The sequence below is a fragment of the Anolis carolinensis genome, chromosome 5 (genome assembly GCF_035594765.1).
Source record: "Anolis carolinensis isolate JA03-04 chromosome 5, rAnoCar3.1.pri, whole genome shotgun sequence".
NCBI lineage: Eukaryota > Metazoa > Chordata > Lepidosauria > Squamata > Dactyloidae > Anolis > Anolis carolinensis.
In genome coordinates, this window is record NC_085845.1 from 21,877,273 (window position 1) to 21,900,316 (window position 23,044).

General features: G+C 37.4%; 1 protein-coding gene across 14 annotated transcripts in view; it reads left to right on the forward strand.

Moving 5' to 3' along the window:
* pdlim5 (PDZ and LIM domain 5) overlaps positions 1 to 23,044 on the forward strand; it is a 166,329-nt gene that overhangs the window by 15,102 nt on the left and 128,183 nt on the right. For all 14 annotated transcript variants that reach the window (XM_008111057.3, XM_008111060.3, XM_008111059.3 and 11 more), the window contains one exon: positions 19,317 to 19,468. In XM_008111057.3, the coding sequence (XP_008109264.1) occupies positions 19,317 to 19,468 (152 nt within the window). The remainder of the gene's footprint in view (positions 1 to 19,316; positions 19,469 to 23,044) is intronic.

Genomic DNA, 23,044 nt, shown 5'->3' on the forward strand with positions numbered 1-23,044 from the left:
TATTGAAAATGGAATGCTTCAGTTTTATGAGACCAGTCTCCCAAGAATTCCTACTCCTGAAAGACCTAATGGTCAGATAGTATTTAAGAAGTTCAAGAATTCATATGTTGTTGTGATTTCTAAATTATAGCTTAGCAAGCAGTAATACATACACACAAGCATACAATGTGAAGAGGGTAATGCAGAATATAACAATGTAGAGAAGCCGTACAATAAAAGACTGCAACAAAGAAAGCAACAGTTAATTTTCCAGGTTGCAAAGGAATACCCATGTTAGTCTCAAATCAACAGAAACATTTGTTTTGGGATTTCCTTTGGGAAAGGAAGAACTTCCACATTAGGAAGAACTTCCTAACTGTGAGAGCTGTTTGGTAGTGAAACTCTCTGCCCCGGAGTGTGGTAGAGGCTCCTCCTTTGTAGGTTTTTAAGCAGAGGCTGGATGGCCATCTGTCGGGGGTGCTTTGAATGTGTCTTTCCTGCTTCTTGGCAAGGGGTTGGACTGGATAGCCCGTGAGGTCTCTTCCAATTCTATGATTCTAATTCTTCTTCTTATTATTTTTTTTAAAAAGAATTACCATTTCTCAAACTTATTGTTCCTGGAACACTGAGGAGTGTTTGAAGTCAAAAGAAATATGTTGACACTAACAAAGGATTACACATAGATTTATTCATACAAGAAGGGATACTTAGATGGTTCTACAGTGTGGCAACACATTGTTTATCCACATGGATTGCAGGCAGAGGTAACCCATATTTTGATCAGGCAGGAGGATTCAACCCAAGATGATAACGTGAACTTGTTTAGACCACATGTCTTCCCATTCAGCATAGAAACTTGGTGAATGTCATAACATGAGAGACAAAATAGCTAAGACAATCCAGCACATGTTTCCATTTAAAGGAGGTAGGGATCTTTTGATTATTGTCTCCTGTATTTCCTGGACAAGTGTTCCTCAACTTTAGATCTTGAAAATTATCAACATCGATCTACATAATTCTATCAAATTATCCTGTCAATAGACTTAAGGCTTTTTTCTCTTGAGCCTCTGAGGCTAACAGGTTTTATTTCCATTTACCAGAACTGTGAGACTATATCAAATGGAAGCAAGTGCTGCAGTGTTGTTGATGTCCATCCTTTGCTAAATAAGTCCCTCGTGTCACTTTTATAGAGAAAGGAAGTGGTTGTGTCATCAGCAGCCAATGTAATTGTTGTAATTTTGTCCTTTGTGGACTTTACAACTTGATCATATGGCAGATCAGGACATGGCATCAACCACTGCTGCATTAATTCTACTTGCTGCCTTTTTGCTGATGGTGCTTTTGTGTGCGAGTCCCAATAGTGATGGAGTATCAAAGCTTAAAATGGTCTTAGACAACCCTGGCTTCAAAATGGGTAGCAGGCAACTGTAACTTATATTTCTGTTTCCCTGATTCTGTCTCCTTGTAGCTGCTTGTCCATTTATATGAACTTTCCTCATCTACAAAGGTTTCCACCTGTGATTGAGTGCACGTACCTTGCTCCTTTCTGCTAATGAAAATAGTTTCATGGTATACGTAAAGGCTGTCCCTAGATGCTTTGCTGTCTGCCAAGTGACTAAATAAACAGCAAAAGGATATGCCCCAAAATTCCTTTCATTGACACGTGTACAAAACAACCATTCAATTGCACGGTAGAAACTGTACACTATTTCCTTGGTATGCAGCTATTTAGGCAATTGCGATTGGGGTGACCCAGAAGCATGATTATTTTGATTGGTCTTTCATTTAACATGGTGTAGATTCTTTTGTGATTGCAGCATCTATGATAGACATTTCAGTCTTCTAGAGAAGATTGTGACCTATTAAGCAAAGTGAGGTTATGATAATCATTTCCAGATTTGTCAGTATGGGGCAGAAATTCCAAATGGCTTTGGCAGCATTTTTCCTCTTATAGTGTGTATTTAGTCCAAGCCTAGTTAAGTGGCAGACTTCTATCTAACAAAAAGACATTTCCTTTTTTGGTATTTTGTAAAACTGCCTCTGAGCCGAACATGAGAAATAGTAGTGGTTTGCATTTTTGTTATTTTGGATGAAATTAGAGGAAGCACTCTATTTAGAGAGGTTGGAACATTAGCTGTTTGGAACAGAGTTGTGCTGTCTGGGAAGAATCACATTTTGATTCTGATGCAAAATATAATATGCCAAGAAAAAGAAGTGCTTGTTAATAGATGCCCTAACTATTGTGTTGATACATATTTGTAAACTGATATTACAGTATTGTTGCTTTCAGGTGGTATGATCAGGAAACTTGTTTAATGTCTACATTTTTGTCTAATGCTTATGAAGAGTGGAAAACTGTAGTAAGAGAAGCCCTATACTACTTTATTTCTCCATTGATTTCCATCTATGACTGTGCTCTGAAGTGCTCGAGATAGTTACTTATTCAAGAGAAAGGTTCACCATCAAAGTGTTCCATGTTCCCATATACTGCAAAATATCAATAGTATCACTATAGTTTCAATTTTACCTATGATTGTGTTCTCAAGATGCAAGAGATACTTACTGAAGTCAGTTTGACACTGTTGTGGTGCTGTTTACATTATGTAGTATGTAGGAAAATGCACCTTCTTGATGGTGAATCCTTCAAAGCTGAATACTACTAAGTCTTTGTAACATATAAAGCAACTATTTTGCTTGAAGAGTAGTAGATATGAGAAGACAGACCTTTGAGACAGTCTGCTCTGGAGATCCAAATCTAGAAGCTAGTTGTTGAATTACTGGTACTTCAGACCTGAGTTTATAAAAAATGTATTGGTTGTCAGAAGGAGAAACTAAGACAATTTAATGTAATATTGGAAAACCTTTTACATATTGGGTTATTGTATTAATGCTGTTTATCCTGGCAGGAAGACAGAATTTCCCTGTTCAGAGGCAATATTACAACTGTAACTATCAGTAACTAAGAAGCAGTATGTGAACTTTCTATAAGTTATCTTTTAGATACTGTTTAAGGAAGATAATACATTGGTGGATCATTGGATTAAAACTTAGTGCTGAATCTGTAACAAAACAATTTGTCAAAGACCTGATATTCAGGTTAGAATACTGCTACTTTTTTAGCTCATGCTTAATACGTGGGTTGATCCTGTTTCGTTTGCTCTATTTGGAAGAGGAGCAGTGGAACAACGTGGAGTTGCAACTGTCTTTGGTTTCCCACTTATTTTTGGCTCAGTCCAAGATCCAACGTTTGCCTTCAAAACACAGTAAAACCATCCTTTCACAGGAATTGCTTCATCCACATGAACCTGCTTGAGGTTTGAGTTCAATCACAGAGACCCTCATAGCAAGTGGAAACAAGTGGCCCACGTTTGTTGTATGGTGAAGCAGTGGAAGGATCTTCAAAGAAAATCTCATCATATCCCCTTCATGAGTACTTTTAAGTTAACTCCTTTATTGCAACTAGCATCTTTCAGTTGAGTCTCTTTGTTCTCATTCTGTAGTTTTTCATAGCCATTTATATAATGTTGTTTTGCTGTAATATTCTTGTTTTAATTCTGTGATGTAGAAGTTGATTGCATAAAACTGTGTGTGTATTTTTTTCTTAGGAAAGCAAGTTATAAACCTCTAAATAATAATAAGGAAAGTAAGTCTAGGTTATGGGAGTTAATTGAGCTTTTTTAAAAATAAATAGTTTTAATGAAAACTAAATCATTTTTATAATGTTGTGGTACCTGATTACACTAGCTTTTTCAAAAAGTGTGCAGTTGTATATATGCTCCCTTAAGTTTTCTCTGGGTAACAGAAAACTACCTATTGTTTTAATTTGGTGTTGTTCAAATGTCAATGTCATCTAAACAGTAGCTGCCAATCTGATAAGGTGGTGTGGTTAGCATCTTTCTGAAAAGAAAACACTTTCTGAAACAGAAGATGTGAGTTTGCATATAGAAAACTACACTAAAAATAAATTGATGTGGTTGAACGTGACCTTCCGAGGAAGAACGTGACCTGCCCCCCAGAGCTAAGCTTCTGTGTATTAATTACTTTCACTTTCCCATGGCTAGACTGTAGGAAGAGTTGAAGTGAGATCAACCCACACACAAAACATATATTGGCTGAGCATTATTTTGTGTCCACAAGTTTTGTTTGCTTTTGAACAAACAGAACTGTCCTATGACTGTCAATACAGATAAATTCTCTAGTATCAGCTGCAGCTTCCAAGGAAACACTTTCTGAAAATCACTACTTTGCACACAATATATGGATTTAGGGTGGGTTTTTTTTTAATTTTAAAAGGGCAAGGTTTCATATGTGTCATACAGAGGGATAGAAAGAGGGGTGGGGTGTATGTGAATGTATCTGGATTTTTCCTCCATTTTTGTCTTCCCAACAAAATATCTTCTTCTAAAAGATACACTCTGCTGTACATCAGTACTACATAAAATTGTTCTGCTTGGCCCACAAGCCGCTGGTACCTGGTGAATTTCTAGGGAGGAAAAAAACAGTTGTAGCCAATGGGCACAAACATGGTATCTGGCCCTAGTATATTGGAAAGAAAATCTCCTTGTCCTCCACATCATATAACCTGAAAAATATTACTATGTAAGCAACAATTTCAGCAGCTGAGACATATTTGTAGGCTTCACTATGGACACTATGAAGCCTGGGTCATGAATATCTTTGGATACAGAATTGAAAGACATCTGAATGAGTATGCAAAGAATTGTTGTAGCGCCTTTGAGACTGAGGGAAGAAGTTGTAGCTTAAGCATCAGATGTATAAGAATAAATCTGTAACTGATCAAGTAGATTTAGTCTACAAAAGCTTATTCTATCAACTTCTTTCCCTCAATTAGCCACAAGTGCCCTTTGCATATCTTTGGATATGCCTTAGCAACACAGTACTTCAGATTTGCAAAGTCCACATTCAACCATCATTGGCTGATTTCTGCAGAAATATGATGTATGAAGTTACTTTTTAAAAACATTAAATTGAGTGCCATTTCTAAGCACAAAATTGCTGGTTGATATTGTAAAACTTAGAAAATATTTGACTGCAGATGTTTTGGACTGCAATTCTCAGAATCCCTGATGCTACCGTTCTTTTCCAAGTGACTTATCCATGTTCTGGTTAAATGCCAGTGTGCTGCAAATTGTTAATTGTGCAGCTGCTTGTTTATGAAACTTTAAAGAGGCATGTCTGTCTTCTCCTTTAACAGCCAGGGGGAAAGTTTCCTAAGGGCTATTGTAGTTTTGAATTCTTTCTTTCCCTTGGCTTCCCCAGTGTGTTGCTTACTGTAGTACATCCTGTTATATTTGTACCCATATGCCAAACTAATGATATGGTCCACATCTTTTTATTGCCGTAATCCATCCAGATGCTAACAGACTTTAGGCAATTCCCATGACCTCTCTCCCACCCCCCAATTGCAAACCAAGCATTTTTGTTATGTATATAAAATACAGAGGCATGGAAAGCATCGTCCCTTGGGGCCCCCTTTTCTCCTCCTCCCTCATTGTCTTAATAAGTGTTATATTCAGTACCCTGGTAAATGAAATAGGTTACTAAGAATTGACCAAGGACTGATCAAATCAATTTTGGAAAAAAGTACAGCTAAGACAAGATAATATTGTAGGGGACATTGTTATTGACTGATGAAAACTTAGTAATACATATTTTACACAGCTTTCATATTTTCCATACTTATCCTGTTGTTAACTCTGTTGTATTTTATATGAAAAAGATTAGAAACTCTCCTCCAAATTAAATGCTGAGTTAAAAAAATATATGCAGGTGTGCTATGTTATATTCATTTGCATAGCTTCTTGGTTTCCATCTAAACGTCAGTAATTGATAGGATAATTATGGGTTTTGCTTCTGAAAATTCATGCCTGGTACCTAAACAGTTGACATTGTTCTTCTCCCATCCAATTCACAGGGAGAGGGGAGCATTATCTCTGCTTATCCAGTGCTTCTAAGTCTTAGGAACTCATCATATGGAATTTTTCCTCCATTTCTACTTCTTTTTACACACTTCAAAAATGGACTTTCACAGAGCCCATCAAATGACACAGAACTGCTTCTGGTGGTTGCTTGTGAGAATCTGTCTCCACAGCATGTAGAAATAGGAGGATTTAAAGCACAGGCAGAAATCAACTCCACTCCTTTCCCTGCACACAGAAATGCTTAAAAATGGGTGTTGGGAGGGGATTGTGATGGAAAATTGTGAGTTTGTACCATTATTTGTGACATTTTGGGCAGTCTGTTAATGCTCCTTCTGTTACCATTAGTGGTTTAAAGATGGTGTGCCTGTAGCCTTTAGTGTAGGGGCTTAAGGGGAATGACCCCATGGAAAGTGGTGTTTCAAAAAGGATATCTGTTCTAAAAAGGTGTGCTGTTATCTTTGAAATGATTAAGCTAGAAAGGGAAAGAGATGATTCCACCCACTTTCCATCCCTTGTGGGATGAAATCCTTAGTAGACAAAGAGCATCCTACAGCATGACTGAAGTTGGGTTGGAGAATGCACAATTCTAATCCTTTCCTTTGCAAATTCGGAGTTAGAAAGAAATTTTAGTTCTTTTGACCATATACTGTAGCACAGTTAGTGAGTGAAACTTGCTTCTGATGGTCTCAACAGGTAATAGTGGCATCAATGCATTCATTGATATCAACCCATTCTTTATCCACGGTAATGTAAGGCAGGTTCCCAAGTTTTCTTCTGTTCAACTTATTTACTTGTTTATGTATTTACCACATTTGTAGCCCACCTTTCTCAATCCAGAAGGGGACTCAAGGCAGCTTAATGACTGGACGAAGACCAACTTTGGCTCTGAACCTTATGATTTATTAGCTCTGTATGGCCTGTTACTTTAACAGTTTTCTTGTGTTTAAGAATATCTTGCGAAGTACTCATCAGACATAGCTTAGACCTGGAAAATGTGTCTTATTTCATACTGAAATTAAAGCAGTTGCCGATTTCATTGTGCAAAGGATGCATGCAAGGTATGATACTATATCATGAAGTGCTGAATGAACAGTGACTGCCCTTTTTTTTTAAAGTGTAGTTGGGTGATGTATTGCTGCTTTAACCTAACAAACTAATGTTGGCTATGCTAATCTACATGAGAACACTGTGTCTCCGGTTCCAGAAGTGTCTGTGTATGATGTATGTAACCTTTGATGTCTATCGCTTTGGAATTTAGGTTCAAAGTCTGCTTAGGAATGTTACAATCAATAGTATGTGGAATGTGAGTACGCTACTGTTTGCGTCTGATTTTTCTTCAAACTGAAGTCCAATATACTTATTCATCAAGCATAACTGGAGAAGCAGGTAGTGTTAAGGGAAGTACTAATTGAAAAAAAGTTAAAAGCCTTTTTAAAAATGTCAGGAATAATAATCTGTCTCCAAGTATTGCATTTTAAACTTTCCTTCAAAGGTGCTTCTGAATATTATGTGTTTGGAAGGAGAGAAAACATTGATACAAAACTTCAGTGTGGAGTGAACATTTTGCTTTCATACACTGTCCACTCTTCCAGTTATCTGCTGCATTTTCCAGTTCCTTGTAAACTTATTTGAACATTTTGGAATAACAGAAACTGTTACTAAAAACTCAATACAGCTTTTAGGAGACAATATACACTCTTTTTAAAAATCTGCTGTGGTCCATATACTCCAGAGACTAGAAATGAATGTAAAAGTTTATTATGTAGCTGCGCTGAAACTTAATCTTCAAGGCAGTGTGTGTAGAAGTGACATGCCAGTGTGGTGTGCCAAGGCTCTAAATAACTTTTAGCCTCCCCAGAGCATTGATGTTGAGCCTTTCTGATAAGTTGTTACAGAAAGTAGAGCTCATTCTCTGGTGAAGAGGTTTTTAAGAGTTGCCGTTCTTTGCCATTCCAGTTGTAAATATAAAAGATAGCAGGAAGAGAACTTAACATGATCAGCTTTCATTTTGTAATTAGCCAGATAGATATTAGAAAAGGCAGCAAGGTTTTAACAGGTAGCACTTCACTAAGCAAACGTCTCCGTGCTGATTTCAGTCTCTTCTTTGAGTGTGAGAATGGGGTTCATTATGTGCTTTTATCATCCTCAGATGATGAAGTAATGTTGGTTACTAACATCAAAAATATTAAATACCAGTCTTTTAGGAAGAGTCTTCCTTTAAAACTATTCTTGCTATAGTTCTGAAGTCTCTAATTTACCACTCTACTCTTTAGTATAGCCAGCCCAGTAGAGCTGATGTTAGGGATGCAAGAGCCTTGTGAAACTGGAAAAAACAACACATTTTAAAAGGGTTTTTAAAAACCTAAGCGAAGTCCTCTTTACAGATTTCTAAGTCCACCAGGGTGATTCTATGGTCAGCTTTTGAGGTGTTCCCTTTAGGAATCTCAAGTTGACCATAAGTTACACTGGAGGATTTAGAGAAATTATTTTAACCACATCTACAAATAATAAAACCTGCAAAAGTCAAATTTGCAAATGCGGAGGTCTGACTATACTAAAAAGCTAGCACCTTTAACTTCTGGAAGCTGATCCTGTTATAATGGGAGGTTTGTATTGTCAGTGTGACTAAAATTATTATGCATTTGAACTTGTTCATGACATAGGGTCATAAAAGTCAAAAGGACTTCCAGGGCTCATCTGTTGTTTTCTGTGTGGTCCTTGTGTGCATTCTTCTAGGTTGCTGTGTTTTATCACTATCCTGCCCTGCTCTTTGTATCTTTCATACTTTCCTGTAGCTAATCTTGTTTTTCAAGTGATCTCTCTTTTCTCCCGCCACACTTAAAAACCTATTTGCTTCTAGTTAAGAGGAAAGTTAGAAATGTTTCTACTACTTCCCATCTCTGTAATTGAACATGCTCACCAATAAAGCTGATCTGCTTTAGTTTTACGAGCAGCATGTAAAATAGTTGTGTGGTTTTTCGGTTACAATTATAGAGCTGGGCTTATAACACACCTCTATTCAGTCCTGTGCTTCCCTATGAACTCACTGAGTAGTCATGTAAAAATACAGCATAAACCTCAGAATTTTTACCCAGTTTGTGAAATAAGGATGCTGCTAGTCCTTATCACAAGTTCTGAGGATGCAGAAAAGAGAGCTAGATCTGGAGTGAGCAAGTTAAGTTGTTATCACCGAGAAACAAGAAACAAGAAGGGGGAAGGCAATGGGTTGGGTTTTAAGAGAAAGCATTAAAGTTATTTTTTTTAAAAAAACATCTAAATTTCATTGGTTCTAGAACAGTGGTTCTCAACCTGTGGGTCCTCAGGTATTTTGGCCTACAACTCCCAGAAATCCCAGTCAGTTTACCAGCTGTTATGATTTCTGGGAGTTGAAGGCCAAAACATTTGGGGACCCACAGGTTGAGAACCACTGTTCTAGAGCCTAGATTGCTAGACATCCAGAACTGTTTAAATACATTATAACACCAATAGGTAGGGGGTCGCTGTATGGTATGAAGAATGGCAGTAGACACATTTTTACTAGGATTTTAGAAGTTCTGAAAAAAAAATATGAAAAGGAAGAACTGCTGAAGTGGAACCAAGTGTTATTGCAGAATTTGGAACCCTGGCTTTGCATAGTAATTTTATGTGTTCTAGGCCTTGAAGAAAAGTGGGATTTAAAATGAAATAAAATTTACTCAAAATCTGAAAGGCTATACTCTCAAACATTTGTTGATGTGTAACTATGGGATTATATGATACCACTTTAATTTTATTGCACATTCATGGTAAACAGAAGTTCACTAGTATGAACTCTCAGATAAAACTGTACAGGAAGCTAAATTTCCTAAGCAAGATCACACAACTATAAATTTATCTTCTTAAGCAGTCAAGGGAATAGAATGAGTGCACGAATGGTATTCTGGAATTCTTATTACTGAGGACTGACATACTGTGGCATGGTATGTAGCTAATGACATTTACAGTACCAGCAAATGTCATTTACATTTTCATGCTAGGCTTTTGGCTCCGGCAAGTTCTGCAGCACTAAATAGATTGCTGTGATGCAAAATAAAAATGGTTGGATACCCATTCCAGCACCATTTCATTTCTATCATACATTATATCCATCAGGGGAGCTAGATGCTTTCCCAACTGAATATTAGAATTTTTTTTCAGTGTGAATTGAAATAACCTTGCCTTAAATTCAGAAGTGTATACAATACACCTTTGTATCCATAGGGCATATTTTTAACACCCTTCATGGATATCTGAAACTACAGATAATAGTGAAGCCTGTATTTTGACTATATTTTTCCCAGAAGCATACTGGGAAAATAGAGAGATATGTTACCTAAAAGCAATTCTAATTGAACTAGTAGGCCATGCTAAAAAAGGAGATTAAAACTTGAAGTCATATTTTTAAAATATTGTTATTTCTTTTAATTCAAATATTTCATATAGAAACTCATTATTCTCCTAATTTAGGAATTTTAGGACCAGGTAGGCTAGGAAGATAAGTCTGGATCAAATGGAAGGGATCTGATTTTTGATGAATGTTTCCTTAGTGTGTACATACCTTCTGGTAACTGGAGTACTCTTAGGGACATAAGTGTGTAAATGCCATTTCCTTTAATTTATTTCTTTTCCCTTTTGATGTAACTCTAGTTGTCTGTATAGGATTTCTAGTCTTGGAATGGGATGGAACTATGATAAAAATGTTCGTATGGAGAGGATAACTTGAGAAATGCATGAACAAATACACAATTAACCAAATAAAATGATTAAAATAATGAAGTATTAAAATGACTGAGTTCATTAGACCATGTGTACAGTGGCTGGGCATTGTTGCATGCTTTCACCCCAGTTCTTTTGAAAAAGCCCTGCCCTATGAGCTTTCTCCTTTGAGCTGTAGTTGCCATCTGAGTCACCCCTCTTCTGATGGTAACAGAATGATTCAGATGCTGTCTGGTTCTCTTGTATTTCCCAGACAGAGAGATAGAAACAGTAAAATAGACTAAGATAGGGAAAGAATTTAAGAGGCACTGGGAAAGAAAAACATTCAGAGGATTTCAAAAATAGCACAAAACATATGGTTTTTTTTAATATGTTATGAATCTACATCTGACGTCTTCATCAGTCTTTAGCTTTCATTTAACAGACATATGTTGTATGGGAATTCAGCACTTTTAATATGTTAAATGAACTTGAATGTCATTATTAACTGTATTATTTTTAGTTAAAGATTTAAGCCTAAAATCTTGCTTTCCCCAAATGTTTCCTGATACAACCACTTCCCAGAAATATGTGTATACTGTTTCTTTATTGAAACTCTTTGTAAAAGAGGGTAGCGTAGAAGACCCAATTAATAACAAATAGATGTCCCAAATAATAAAAGATAACTGCCACCGATTAGTGGAAATGCAGCCACCACTGTGTGGAGAGAGTGTTAAAATGGTAGCACAATTCGGTGTTATTCGGTGTTAAAATGGTAGCACAATTGTGCTGAGGGAGTCTATAGACGACAGAGGCTTTGATGTAAAAAGAACAATATCAAGTTTATTCAGGCACAAGCTTGGTGGTTACAAAAGATGTTTCACTTAGAGGTATTCTTATTAACAGTTACAATACTAGAATGAGACGAATCAAACTCTCTAAAGTATCACTTCTTTTACTTAAAGTAGTTAAAACTTCTTCCTCTGCTCCTTTTAACCTGTTACTTCAATGGATCTCTGTGAGTCCAACTGGGATTGGTTCCCAAAATCTGAAACTTGGACTATCCAGTGACTTCAAACCACAGTCAACCCTGTGATATACTATCACAGATTCTCTGTGCCTTTCCAGGACACAGACTACATTAAATAAGTCACCAAATTTATTTGAAACCTGACTCAAAATGAACAATTGAGTCTCCTTGATCCCATCAACCTGGAATCAATCTTCCCTGTGCCTCATCAAAGCACAGAGGCTTCACTTTTAAAAACCTCTTCACTTCTCCTCCCCTCAGCAGATGGCTCCGCCCACATCTCCATGGCAACTGCCTCAGAGGAGAGCCACTAAATGGCTGCCGCCGTCTCACACCTACCCAAACAAACCACAAGCACATAGTTAAACACAACAACCATGAATACAAAACTCATACTTCATTACACTCTAGGACTTCTGCTTTTAGCAACAAATAATTCTCATGTGGATGGGTTGCTCATTGAGTATTTATCATTTGGTATGGCAGCACAGAGCTCCTTCCTATCAATAGAAAAAAATTGGAACTGATAACCATCCAGCTTCCAGATAGTGGTGATGGCAGAACTAACCAAATAAAATAATATTTTGTTGTGTGCCTTCAAGTTGTTTCTGATATATGGTGGCCCCAAGGTGAACCTGTTTTGTAGTTTCTAGTGCTGAGAGTGTGTGATTCACCCAAATTCACCCCAATGAATTGGCAAATGGAAAATCAAGCCCTGGTTTCCAAAATCTTTATCCAATCCCCAGACTAGTACACAACCTGAATTTCTAGATTAGGATAGTGTGGTCTAAATTCAGTTGTAGTCCCAGCTAAAGTGGACTCATGGTGTATGATGGACTCATTTAAGTGATGTCTGTGTGGTGATTAACAAACCACAAGAGAATATCAGTACAGAGCAGTATTAATAAGCATGAAATTCTTATTTCCCTTTGAGGGAATTATTCAGATTTTAAGACAGCACAGTGACTCCCATTTGGTGACTTTGTTATGTGTACTAAGTCGGCATTCGAATATTCATTTTAAATACTACTGACACTTAGGGATTGGGAGAGGGAGGGCTTGTACCAAGAGTGAGCAGATCATAAGAAGTTCTAGTTGGCTAATAGTCCCTGATTTTACTAACAGGTTGCTATCAGATTATAAAAGGACGCAGAAGGAATAAAGATCGTGACTTCTATTAATAACATTTGGCTGAGTTTGATTCCTTCCAAGAACTATTCCAAATTAGACATCTAGGTTATACTCTGCCAAAAAGTGACACATTTTCATCAAAATGAGCAGCAAATCTGGGTATCGTTTTATATTCGTAGTCATGTTATTCCAGGGTTTCTAGCATCTGCTATAGATCATGTGTATTACAAAAAATGTTCAAAAGCAATAATGTTGATGAGTTAAGTTTATTTCTTGCACTTTATTAAAATGAACATGTTTCAAAGAGACAAGAACTGTTCAGGAATGAATGAAACTAAGTTCTTGTCATGTGTATTCAAGTCAACCCAAAATTATGGTGACCCCCATTAAAGGGTTTTCTTGGCAAGACTTATTCAGAGGAGATTTGCTATTGATTTTTTCATAACCTGAGAGAGTGTGATTTGCCCAAGGCCACCTGGTAGTTTTCCATGGCTGAGCAGGTCTTGAAACCATAGTCTCCTGTATTCAAAGTCCAACAGTAAAAATGCTCCATCCAGGTGGACCTTAGGCATGTGGCCCTTGGTGCCACTTATCTCCCAAAGCCTTTTAATCCCCTCAATTAAAAATAGTGCAGTTTTTGTTTAAAATCAAACCAAATTCCTCTGAATGTATGAAAATAAGCAAAGCATTTCCAGAAGTGGGTTTCTGTGAGTTTTCCAGGCTTCCAGAAGTGCATTTGTACCTCATGTCTTTTTCAAATGGCAAGAAGATGAGACTACCTTCACTTTTTGTCACTATCTTGCAGTACTTCTCAAAATTGTAAGAGAAAATTACTCCAATTAATGTGTAGTGGTTTTCAAAATGTGTTTATTGGGTGTGGGGATGACCAATGGGAGTGGGTTTTGGGAAAATTATCCTCTCACAACACATAGTTTTTCACCCCTATGTTACACCATAATCAAATGCTCTTTTTTTTTCTTTCTTTTTTAAAATGGCTTGAGTCAAGGGAGCATGAATAGTAAAATTAACAGAAAGATCTGTGCATAGGTGTGTGTGTGTGTGTGTGTGTGTTAATGCTTTCCCTGATGGTTATTTGACATCCTCCCAACCCTTCCAATGTGGAAACTACAGTAGTATAACTTGTTGCTGAATGTAGTAATATTACATCTCTTGCTCAGGGCTTCTTAAACTTTTCCACTCCTGATCCCTTTCTGCCCAAGACATTTTTATATGACCCTGGAGATGTATGTGTGTATGTGTGTGTCTATGGCATAAAATATAATATTGAATGATAATAAATCAACATTTGCAAGACTTGCTAAACAGGTTGATTTTCCTTTTTATGAAGTACAGCTGAAGTATCTTCTGCAGATTCCACTGTAAAGGTGGCACAACAGATTAATATAAATACCAAAAGCAACCACTAAGTGGCATTCAGAAAGCTTTCTACTGCTACCGTAAACTTATAATTTTTCCATTAGAACTTGGTAATGTTACAATATAATTAGGTGCTCTGCTGGACTAGAGTGCCTGAGAACAATAATATTGGGTTTATTTATCATGTCAGAAGCGAACCGAGGGTACAAGTTGTAATGTATTTGAAAACACAGTTTTTTTAAAAAAACAACAACAACAACTTGGCATTATACGAAATGTCCTTTGACCTGTAGCTGGCCACTTGGAGTTCCTCTGGTGTTGCTGTAAAAAGGTCCTCCATAATGCACGTGGCAGGGCTCAGAATGCATTGTAATAGGTAATCTTTGATGACTCTTCTCCACAGTCGCATGTCGTATGTCGTGGACTCCACTTTGCAAGATGCAGAGCCAATCCATTTCTTAAGATTGGCTCTGCATCTTGTGGTGCCAGAGCACAGTCTGTTCAGCTCCTTCCAAGTTGCCCAGTCTTCTGTGTGCCCAGGAGGGAGTCTCTCATCCGTTGTCAGCATATTGAGCATCAGAGTAGCACAGTGCAAGGGTAGATGTCTTCACTGTGTCTGGTTGTGATCCCCAGGTTGTGCCAGTCAGCTTTCGTACTATGTTATTTCTAGTGCCCACATTTTGCTTGATAGTCAAACAGTGCTTCTTGTAAGTCGCCAGGTAATCCTCAGAGCTCGAGATGCTTGTCTGTTCTTAAGGTGAAAAGCACAAGTCTGTGTTTTAGATGGATTAGGGATCAGCTGGTTTTCCCTGTAATAGGCAGTAAGAACACCTAATGCTTCCTAAAGCTTCTGTTCAACCATTTCAAAGCTCCCTGCTTGGGCAGTGATGGCACGATCGTCAGTATAGATGAAGCTCTTTGTGCCTTCTGGCAATGGCTGGTCATTTGTGTAGCTGTTAAACATTGATGGAGCTAGCACACTCCCCTGAGGCAAGCTGTTCTTCTGTTTTCGCCATCTGGGTCTCTGGCCCTGGAATAACATTGGGTGTGAATGTTTGAGTATATGCAATCAGATGCATTTAAATGTAAACAGGTGTGTGAAAAATCCCTTTATCTCACATTTATGCATTCTTTACTGAGTTCTGTACTTTCTGGTTAGTTATAGTGATTTAAATATAAATAATCAAAGGAGTCAATATATATGGCAATACTAAATAAAACTTAAGTGGATTGGCAAGAATGGAAGCATGATTTATCACAGATAAATGAATTATAGTTAATACCTAGAAGTAATGGATGGAAATGTGTGTAGTGGAAAAAAGTTTCCCTTCCAAAAGTGAGTGCACTTTATGTGAATGGACTGGGGGTAATTAAGTTTTTCAACAGATGGGTCTGTGTATGGATGTAATAAATTCTTAGAAAAAGCTGTGGAAGTCTCATGCTGTGAGACACTTGAAGCTGGACAGAACAGAAGCATATATGAACATACAGTAGGAAATAATCCCATATTGGCAGGCTGAATGGAAAGGATAGCCTGTTCTTTCCATCTCTAGGTTCTTTTAAGACTTCATACATATTCCCAATAGCAGTGCCATTCATTTACTTGATGCTGAATAATTGTACTATATCAATTCTCTTCAGTCAAGATACATAGTCTGACACTGACGTTAGCCACACAATTGCTGTAGGTCTTTAAATATCAAATGGCTCAGTTAAAGCTACAAGGACAGTACTCTATTTCATGCAATTCATCTCTAGCTCTTTATTTCGTATTGATGTATTGCCAGTAGGTATTTTTAAGTAGTTCTCTTATGTTTAGAGATAAAAGCAAGTCTTGCTGTATGAAGTAATGCATTTTAAAGTAGTATTTAACCTTTCATTGAAATGGCATGAGTATAAAAGTGCTGTAGGATCTTCACTTTTAACTCAGAACTCATTCTGGATGCCCAAGAAAAAGCCTTGTGAACGTAATAGCACATATAAAGACTGACATGTTTTAGGAACTGCTCTCTACCCATCTGCTTGAATATGTTTTCTAAACCACATGAAATAATACATAATGTGGTGAGACAATCCCAGTTTATTTACCCATCTTTGTCTGAATTTACCATGCCTGTTTTATATGAACAGTGGGATTTTTTTTACATATAATATAAATTGAGTGGCAATGTTAATAATTCAAGTTTGAATAAAGGAAAATGGTTGCATTTAGATACTCATTTTGATTTATTCTTCTTGGCGCATAACTTTGGCTTTATTCAGATAGCTTTGATATTTGAGATAGGCTGCCTGAAAATTATGAATGTATTTGAATCAAAGCCTCTCTTTGTTAAATTTAAAATAATATACAGTAAATTAAAGAAGTTCATGTTAGAATCCCTCCCTAATCTGTTGTTCAGCTCCTATATCCTCCTCCCGAGGATGCTCTTTGGAGGTTTGTTGAATTCGGTGTTGCAGGAGGAAGACATCCAAGATTGAGTTTGGCCCTTACAGTGAAGGTATCGTAGGTCTTTACATATTAATGTAACCAGGCTATGATGTCAGGCTCCACCCTTAATGCTAAGGTGGCTTTTTACTTTATATGCCAAGAGGTGATTTAGAGGATTATCATTAGAAGCATACTTCTGTTAACAAAGTCTCTGACAGAGAAGTTCCTTTTAACATCTGCCCCCTTGCTGTTTCCCCCTGTGTCTAGTTGTTATTTATGCCTTTGATAACAGATTCTCTCTTTATGTGGTAGTGCTAAGAAAACATCTATTCCTAACTAATTAATCAATTGGTCCTATGTATCCAAGGATTTTGCATCCATGTAAGGGACATCGTTTTACTGTGCCATTGTATATAATGGGGCTTGAGCATCCTTGGAATTTTATAAAATCATAGAATCATAGAAACCTCACGGGCCATCCAGTCCAACTCCCTGCCAAGAAGCAGGAAAATCACACTCAAAGCACCCCTGACAGATTGGTATCCACAGGGGTCTTGGACCCAAACCCCAGCAGATACCAAGGACCTGCTACACCTTTTTCTATTGTCTATAGGTTAGAAGTTAATAGCAAGAAAGGCTCATGTCTCCTCCCTGTCACTTCCATTCTCACATTCTTCTAGAGACCATCCCAAGTCCACAGAGAAGCTTTTTTATGTCTTCAGATAGATATGTGTTAACGAGGGTAGAGTGTGTGAAAATTTGTTTCCATGATTTTCCGTTTAGTTAATTTACTTTAGGATCTAAGGAATATCTTTTCCTTCTCCAGACATTTGGAGTTATTTTCTAAGCACTTCAATATGTTGTGCCTCACAGATGCTTTCTTTAATTCTATTATAGTATACAGGGTGTCTAGAAATTATCTTTACTATAAATTCAGTTCAATATTTAAAATAATTCATTTTCAATTTTATATATAATTCTTTATCTATATTCTATATAGAATAGAAATTGTAAATAATTTTTGGATCCACCCTACTTATTTATTTATTTATTTATCTACAGCATTTATATTCTGCCCTTCTCACCCCAAAGGGGACTCAGGGCAGATTACATTGCACACATAAAGGCAAACATTCAATGCCATGACATAGAACAGAGACAGAGACAAGACACAGGCACCTCGAACTCATGACCTCTTGGTCAGAGTGATTTGTTGATTTGTTGCAGCTGGCTTGCTTTCCAGCCTGCGTCACAGCCCGGTCCTAACTTCCTAACATGCTGTGTACAGTGTTCCCTCACTTATCGCCGGTATTACGTTCCAGGACCACCCGCGAAAAGTGAAAATCCATGAAGTAGGGGCGCTATATTTATTTTAATATTTATAAGTTATTTTAGTAGTTAGGTGGCCTTTCTTCCCTTCGCAAGCCCTGGGGAGGATTGTGGGCCGTTTTGCACTGTTTGTTCCCAACATGTGCCGGTGGGCCCCTTGCTCTTCTTCTTGGCTCCCTCCTACCCGCCAGCTCCTGCCGTGCGCTCCCTCTCGTTGGCGACTGGAATGGCCCAGCTGGAGTGGTGTTCCTTTCTTCCCTGGCTGCAGGAGCAGGAGCAGCCAGAGCAACATGGCAGGCCTGGAGCAAGGGGGCAGCCCTGAGGAGGAGAAGCAGCAACAACATCTCAATGGAGAGCTGCCCCGGACACCAATGAGAGGGAGGGCGCATGTGCAAAAGGGAAACTGGCAGACACTGCCACGCTGAGAAAAACTCGAAACAGCGAGTCCGCAAAAAGGGAACCGCGAAATAGTGAGGGAACACTGTATAGACCTTCTGTGTGTTGTCTTGTGCTTTCATTTACACATTTTAACATGCAGATCCAGTGGAGATATACACCTGTACCTAGTGCTGACATACATGCACTTTCAGCTGAAACTTCTGAATCCTTTCGTTTTGTTTAACTTTACGTCATTTGTTTCATTACTCTCTTCACTTGAGTCTAATGCATTACAGCACCTCAAGAAGAAGAAGCTAGACCTCTGTGTTCTCAGAAAAAAATTAAGTATGTAAAAGAAGCTTTCGATAGAGGCGAGAAATGACTGCCATACTCTGAATGTGCACAAACATGTTCTTCAACTGATCCAAGGGATAGAATGTTTATCGGTGTGTCCCTTTCTATTGTGTACACTCCTAGCAAGTTTCTCAGGCCCAATTTTAGGTGGCTGAGCAGTGCTAATGACAGTACAGTATCCACATTTCACTTACCTGTAATTTATTTCAGTAGGGTTCATGGCTTTCTCTTTCAACAGTAGGTACAGGGACATATCTTCCACAGATAGCGGGGTCATACTGTATTCTACTTCAACTGCCATGGTTTCATGCTATGAAAATATTGAGTTTTTAGTTTTGTGAGGCATTAGAAAGGTCTGATTGAGAATTCTAAATGCCAATTCCCTAAACTGCAAATCTCAGAAGTGCATAGAGTGGATCTATAGCAGTTCATATGAAATTAAAGTACTAGATCTTTATATTATGAATGAACCCCCAGTATCAAAAGAATCCTTAGCTTACAGTGAAAAGTTATTGCAAGTCATACCATAGTCTTGATAGGAGAATGTGCTTGAGAGGTACCTTAATTCAAATGTTTTAACATGGAATATAATTTGAAATGTGGAAGTTATTTAAAGTATATTAATGTTGACTCTGTTTTATTTGTGCTCTTGCAGTTAAGTGATGGAGGCAAAGCAGCTAATGCAAACGTTGGAATAGGTGACATCGTTCTCAGTATTGATGGGATAAGTGCAGATGGCATGACTCATCTAGAAGCACAAAACAAGATCAAGACCTGTACAGGAAAACTGACTATGAATCTGCAAAGGTAAAATCTTTTTTTTTTAGTTTGTAATAGCAAGAAAAAACACACATTTGTCTTTATATGCCAGAATGTTTGTAATTCTTTATATGTCTAATGGTATCCATTATTTGTGTTGTAATAATTGTGAGAATATAGTGATCACCACTCACATAGAGCTGATGACAGCTCATCCAGCACACCTAGATATGTCAGTGCTTCTACTTTTAACATAAAATACAGTTTGAGCATACCATATCTGGAACTCTGAAATTCAAAACTTTCCAAACTTCCAATTTATCCACATGGGTAGCTGAGATAATGATACCCTTGCTTTCTGATAGTCAGTGTTCACAAACTTTGTTTCATGCACAAAATTATTTTAAAAAATATACACCTTGCCTTCAAGCAATATGTCTAATTTCTATATGAAACATAAATAAATTTTGTGTTTAGACTTGGATCCTGTCTGCAGTATTTCTCATTCTGTATATATACGCGAACATGAGTACTGTATTTCAAAAACCCAAAAAATCCACAATCGAAAAGATTTGTGGTTTAAAATATTTTGGATATTGGATACTCAACCTGTATTGAGTATTTTGACCAAAGAATAAGAATAACCATATCTGACTTGATTCTTTGTATATGTACCCCTGTAGTTAGTTATACTGTTACTTTATGGAAATTATTAACATAAGTTAATTCTCATACAATTCAATCAGTTCCAACTAACAAGATGGTTGTTGCGCGTAAAATAAGAAGTTGAAAATGAAGAGAGTTCTTCTTCATTTGTTTGTGCATTTACTCTCTTAAAGTCTGATGCCTGATTTCTGGCAATCAGGTTGTTATGATGAAAGCTTTGTAGAAGCATTTTCTATGTCCTTCGGCTTTTTTGTTCCCTTTATCAGTGAGAAGTCATGCAGTCTCAGATAATGAGTTTGCCAAACCCAAAGAAGCAGATTTGACCCCCCCCCCTTTTCTGCTTTGAACATGATTTGCATGGGGATTAAAAAAAGAATTGATTTGCTTATTTTTTAAAAGGAGGAACTGTGGAACAGTAACAATTTATACCAGGAAAGAAATGGCAGCACTCCTGGTTTTCAGTCTTTGGTGCCTAGCTTAGGAGATCCTTGGAGTCTTCTGATAGCAAATGACTCAGTGTTTCAGCCTCTGTACAGGATGTGAGTCACAAGTGTCTGCTACCTGACAGCTGGAAGCAGAGGCAGCTTATCACAGGATTAGACCAGCAGAGATCAAATAAATTGCCCTCTGGTTCCAGACCTGACATCTTAGTGTTGTTTAAGAGAGAACACTGTCTTATGAATTTGTGCCAGTTTCCAGTCCCGTATTCTCCATCTGTTTTTAATCCTTGATGGATCCCGGAAGCTTTAGACAGTATCCTTTCAGTGAGAATGGCTATGAAATATTTTCCATGATTAACAGAAAAAAATAGTTTTTGTACACCTTATATCACAGAGTCTGTGAACAGTTTATGTAGAGTTCAGATTGAATGAGAACTTTGCAGAGTTGGAGTTCCTCTCTTTAGGTATACATGTACAATGTTTGCCTTGACAATGATTTGTAAAAAATTAGTTGAATAACTATACAGTGTATCCCTGAAAATTCTGAAGAGTGGAAAGTATAATTAAGGACAGGATATTCATTGACGGAATGAATTTGTGTTAAGGCTCTTAAGTGGCTTGTGCTGTTTCTTGGATACATTGTCACTCATCCACTGGGGGTTGGTGCTCATCTCCATTTCTAAGCCGAAGAGCCGCCGTTGTCCGTAGATCTCCAAGGTCATGTGGCCAGCATGACTGCATGGAGCGCCGTTACACATACATGTACATTACACATACATGTACATTATTTTAAAATGTTTTGTTCTTCTAAGCCCAATACTTTGAAAGTGATCGACCATGCTGATAATATTTTCATCAGCTGAGCAGCTAAGAACACTATATTAAAATCAAATGTGAGTCAGGCATTGAGCAGAGTACAACATTGATATATTCACTGTCCAGAGACCTTGCATGCATCAAGCTAACAAGGAGAGAATGGAATTTGAGAAACTGATGGAAAAAGGGAGGTGGTATCAAACTAGCCCATTAGCTTTCTTATTCGGATCTCTTTCCGGTAAATTCACTGGTTGGTTTCACTTTAAATAACAGTTTCGCTGTGGATGGTATATTTTTATTTGGGCATATAATCAAATATATGTAATCAATTTAAGGTTATAAAAATGTCAGCATCTTGCATTGCATTCCAGCCTTTCCAATGGCTTTATAGGACTTTTTTGCTACCCAGTATTAGATTCTTCTTTTATAGTCAAAGTACTTTCCTGTTTCCCACGAAAACAGATAGAAACCAGATGCTTTTCTTGTTTTGGACAATTTCCGTTGCAGTCATTTAATACATATTTAAATAAATTATTTTGTAAGCTACTGAAAATAGAATTACAAAATGCATCTTATATAAATAGGGTTGAATACAGTGTTCCATGACAACATAAAGATCAATGTTTAAAAGTCTCAGTGCTATCATTCTCGTTTCCATTACATGAATTTGGGGAAAGGTTTACATCATTTGAGTTATTTGATTTATTTAAAAGTGACCTGAAAATCATTACTGTAGTAAAAGGAATATTGGATTAAATAAACTGTTAAGTAGTCCTGTTCTTATGTCTTGTATGTTTTTGCATCTCCCTTATGTTTGTAACATGTAACAGATTAAGAATGAAACCTTTTCTAACTTCCTTTTTGAACAAGATAGAACAGTATTGATGTGGAAGGAATTTAATCAGAACAAAATTAGATAACGAAAGGGGCAAGCCTAGCTGCAGATTTTGAAAAAAAAATCAGTATTTGTCTGAAAATAATATTGCTAGAATGGGAAGAATAAACTGTCTAAAGAAAATAATAACAAGAACAAAGGCTCTGTTTAAGAATATTAGATCTTTTTTAGTGGGAAGCCAAAGGTGGTTAGCGTTATCCTTATCAGAATGTGACTTGCAACTTGTTTTGTCTGGCTTTTCCCTTCATTTCCATGATATTTTTAAACCAAAGGTTTGTTCCCAAGCCACCCACTCATGCATTCAAAAGTTCAAGGGATTTTTTAAATAACAGATTGATGATAATTCTTCAAAAAACTGAATGGTGACCTTTGATTCAAAGCACAGATGCCCCTTTTGTTTCTCTTCAGCACTTCCATGACTTTGGTTCCTGTTTTGAAGAAGGGAGTATTTCCTTTTGTTACACTGAGAACTTCCTTCCTCCACATTTTTGTGTAGGTTTAATACTAAATGGCTCTCTGGCTAATGAAGTATGTAATTCTTTTAGTGTTTCCACCCTTGGATCCTTTCATTTACCAAAGCTTTACTAGAGAAATTGAGTCCCTGGAGGCTCAATGGGTTAAACTCTTGTGTCGGCAGGACTGCTGACTCATAGTTCGGCGGTTTGAAATTGGGGAGAGCAGGTGAGCTCCCTCTGTCAGCTCCAGCTCCCTGTGTGGGAACATGAGAGAATCCTCCCACAAGGATGGTAAAATATCAAACATCCAGGCATCCCCTGGGCAACGTCCTTGCAGATTTGCCAATTCTCT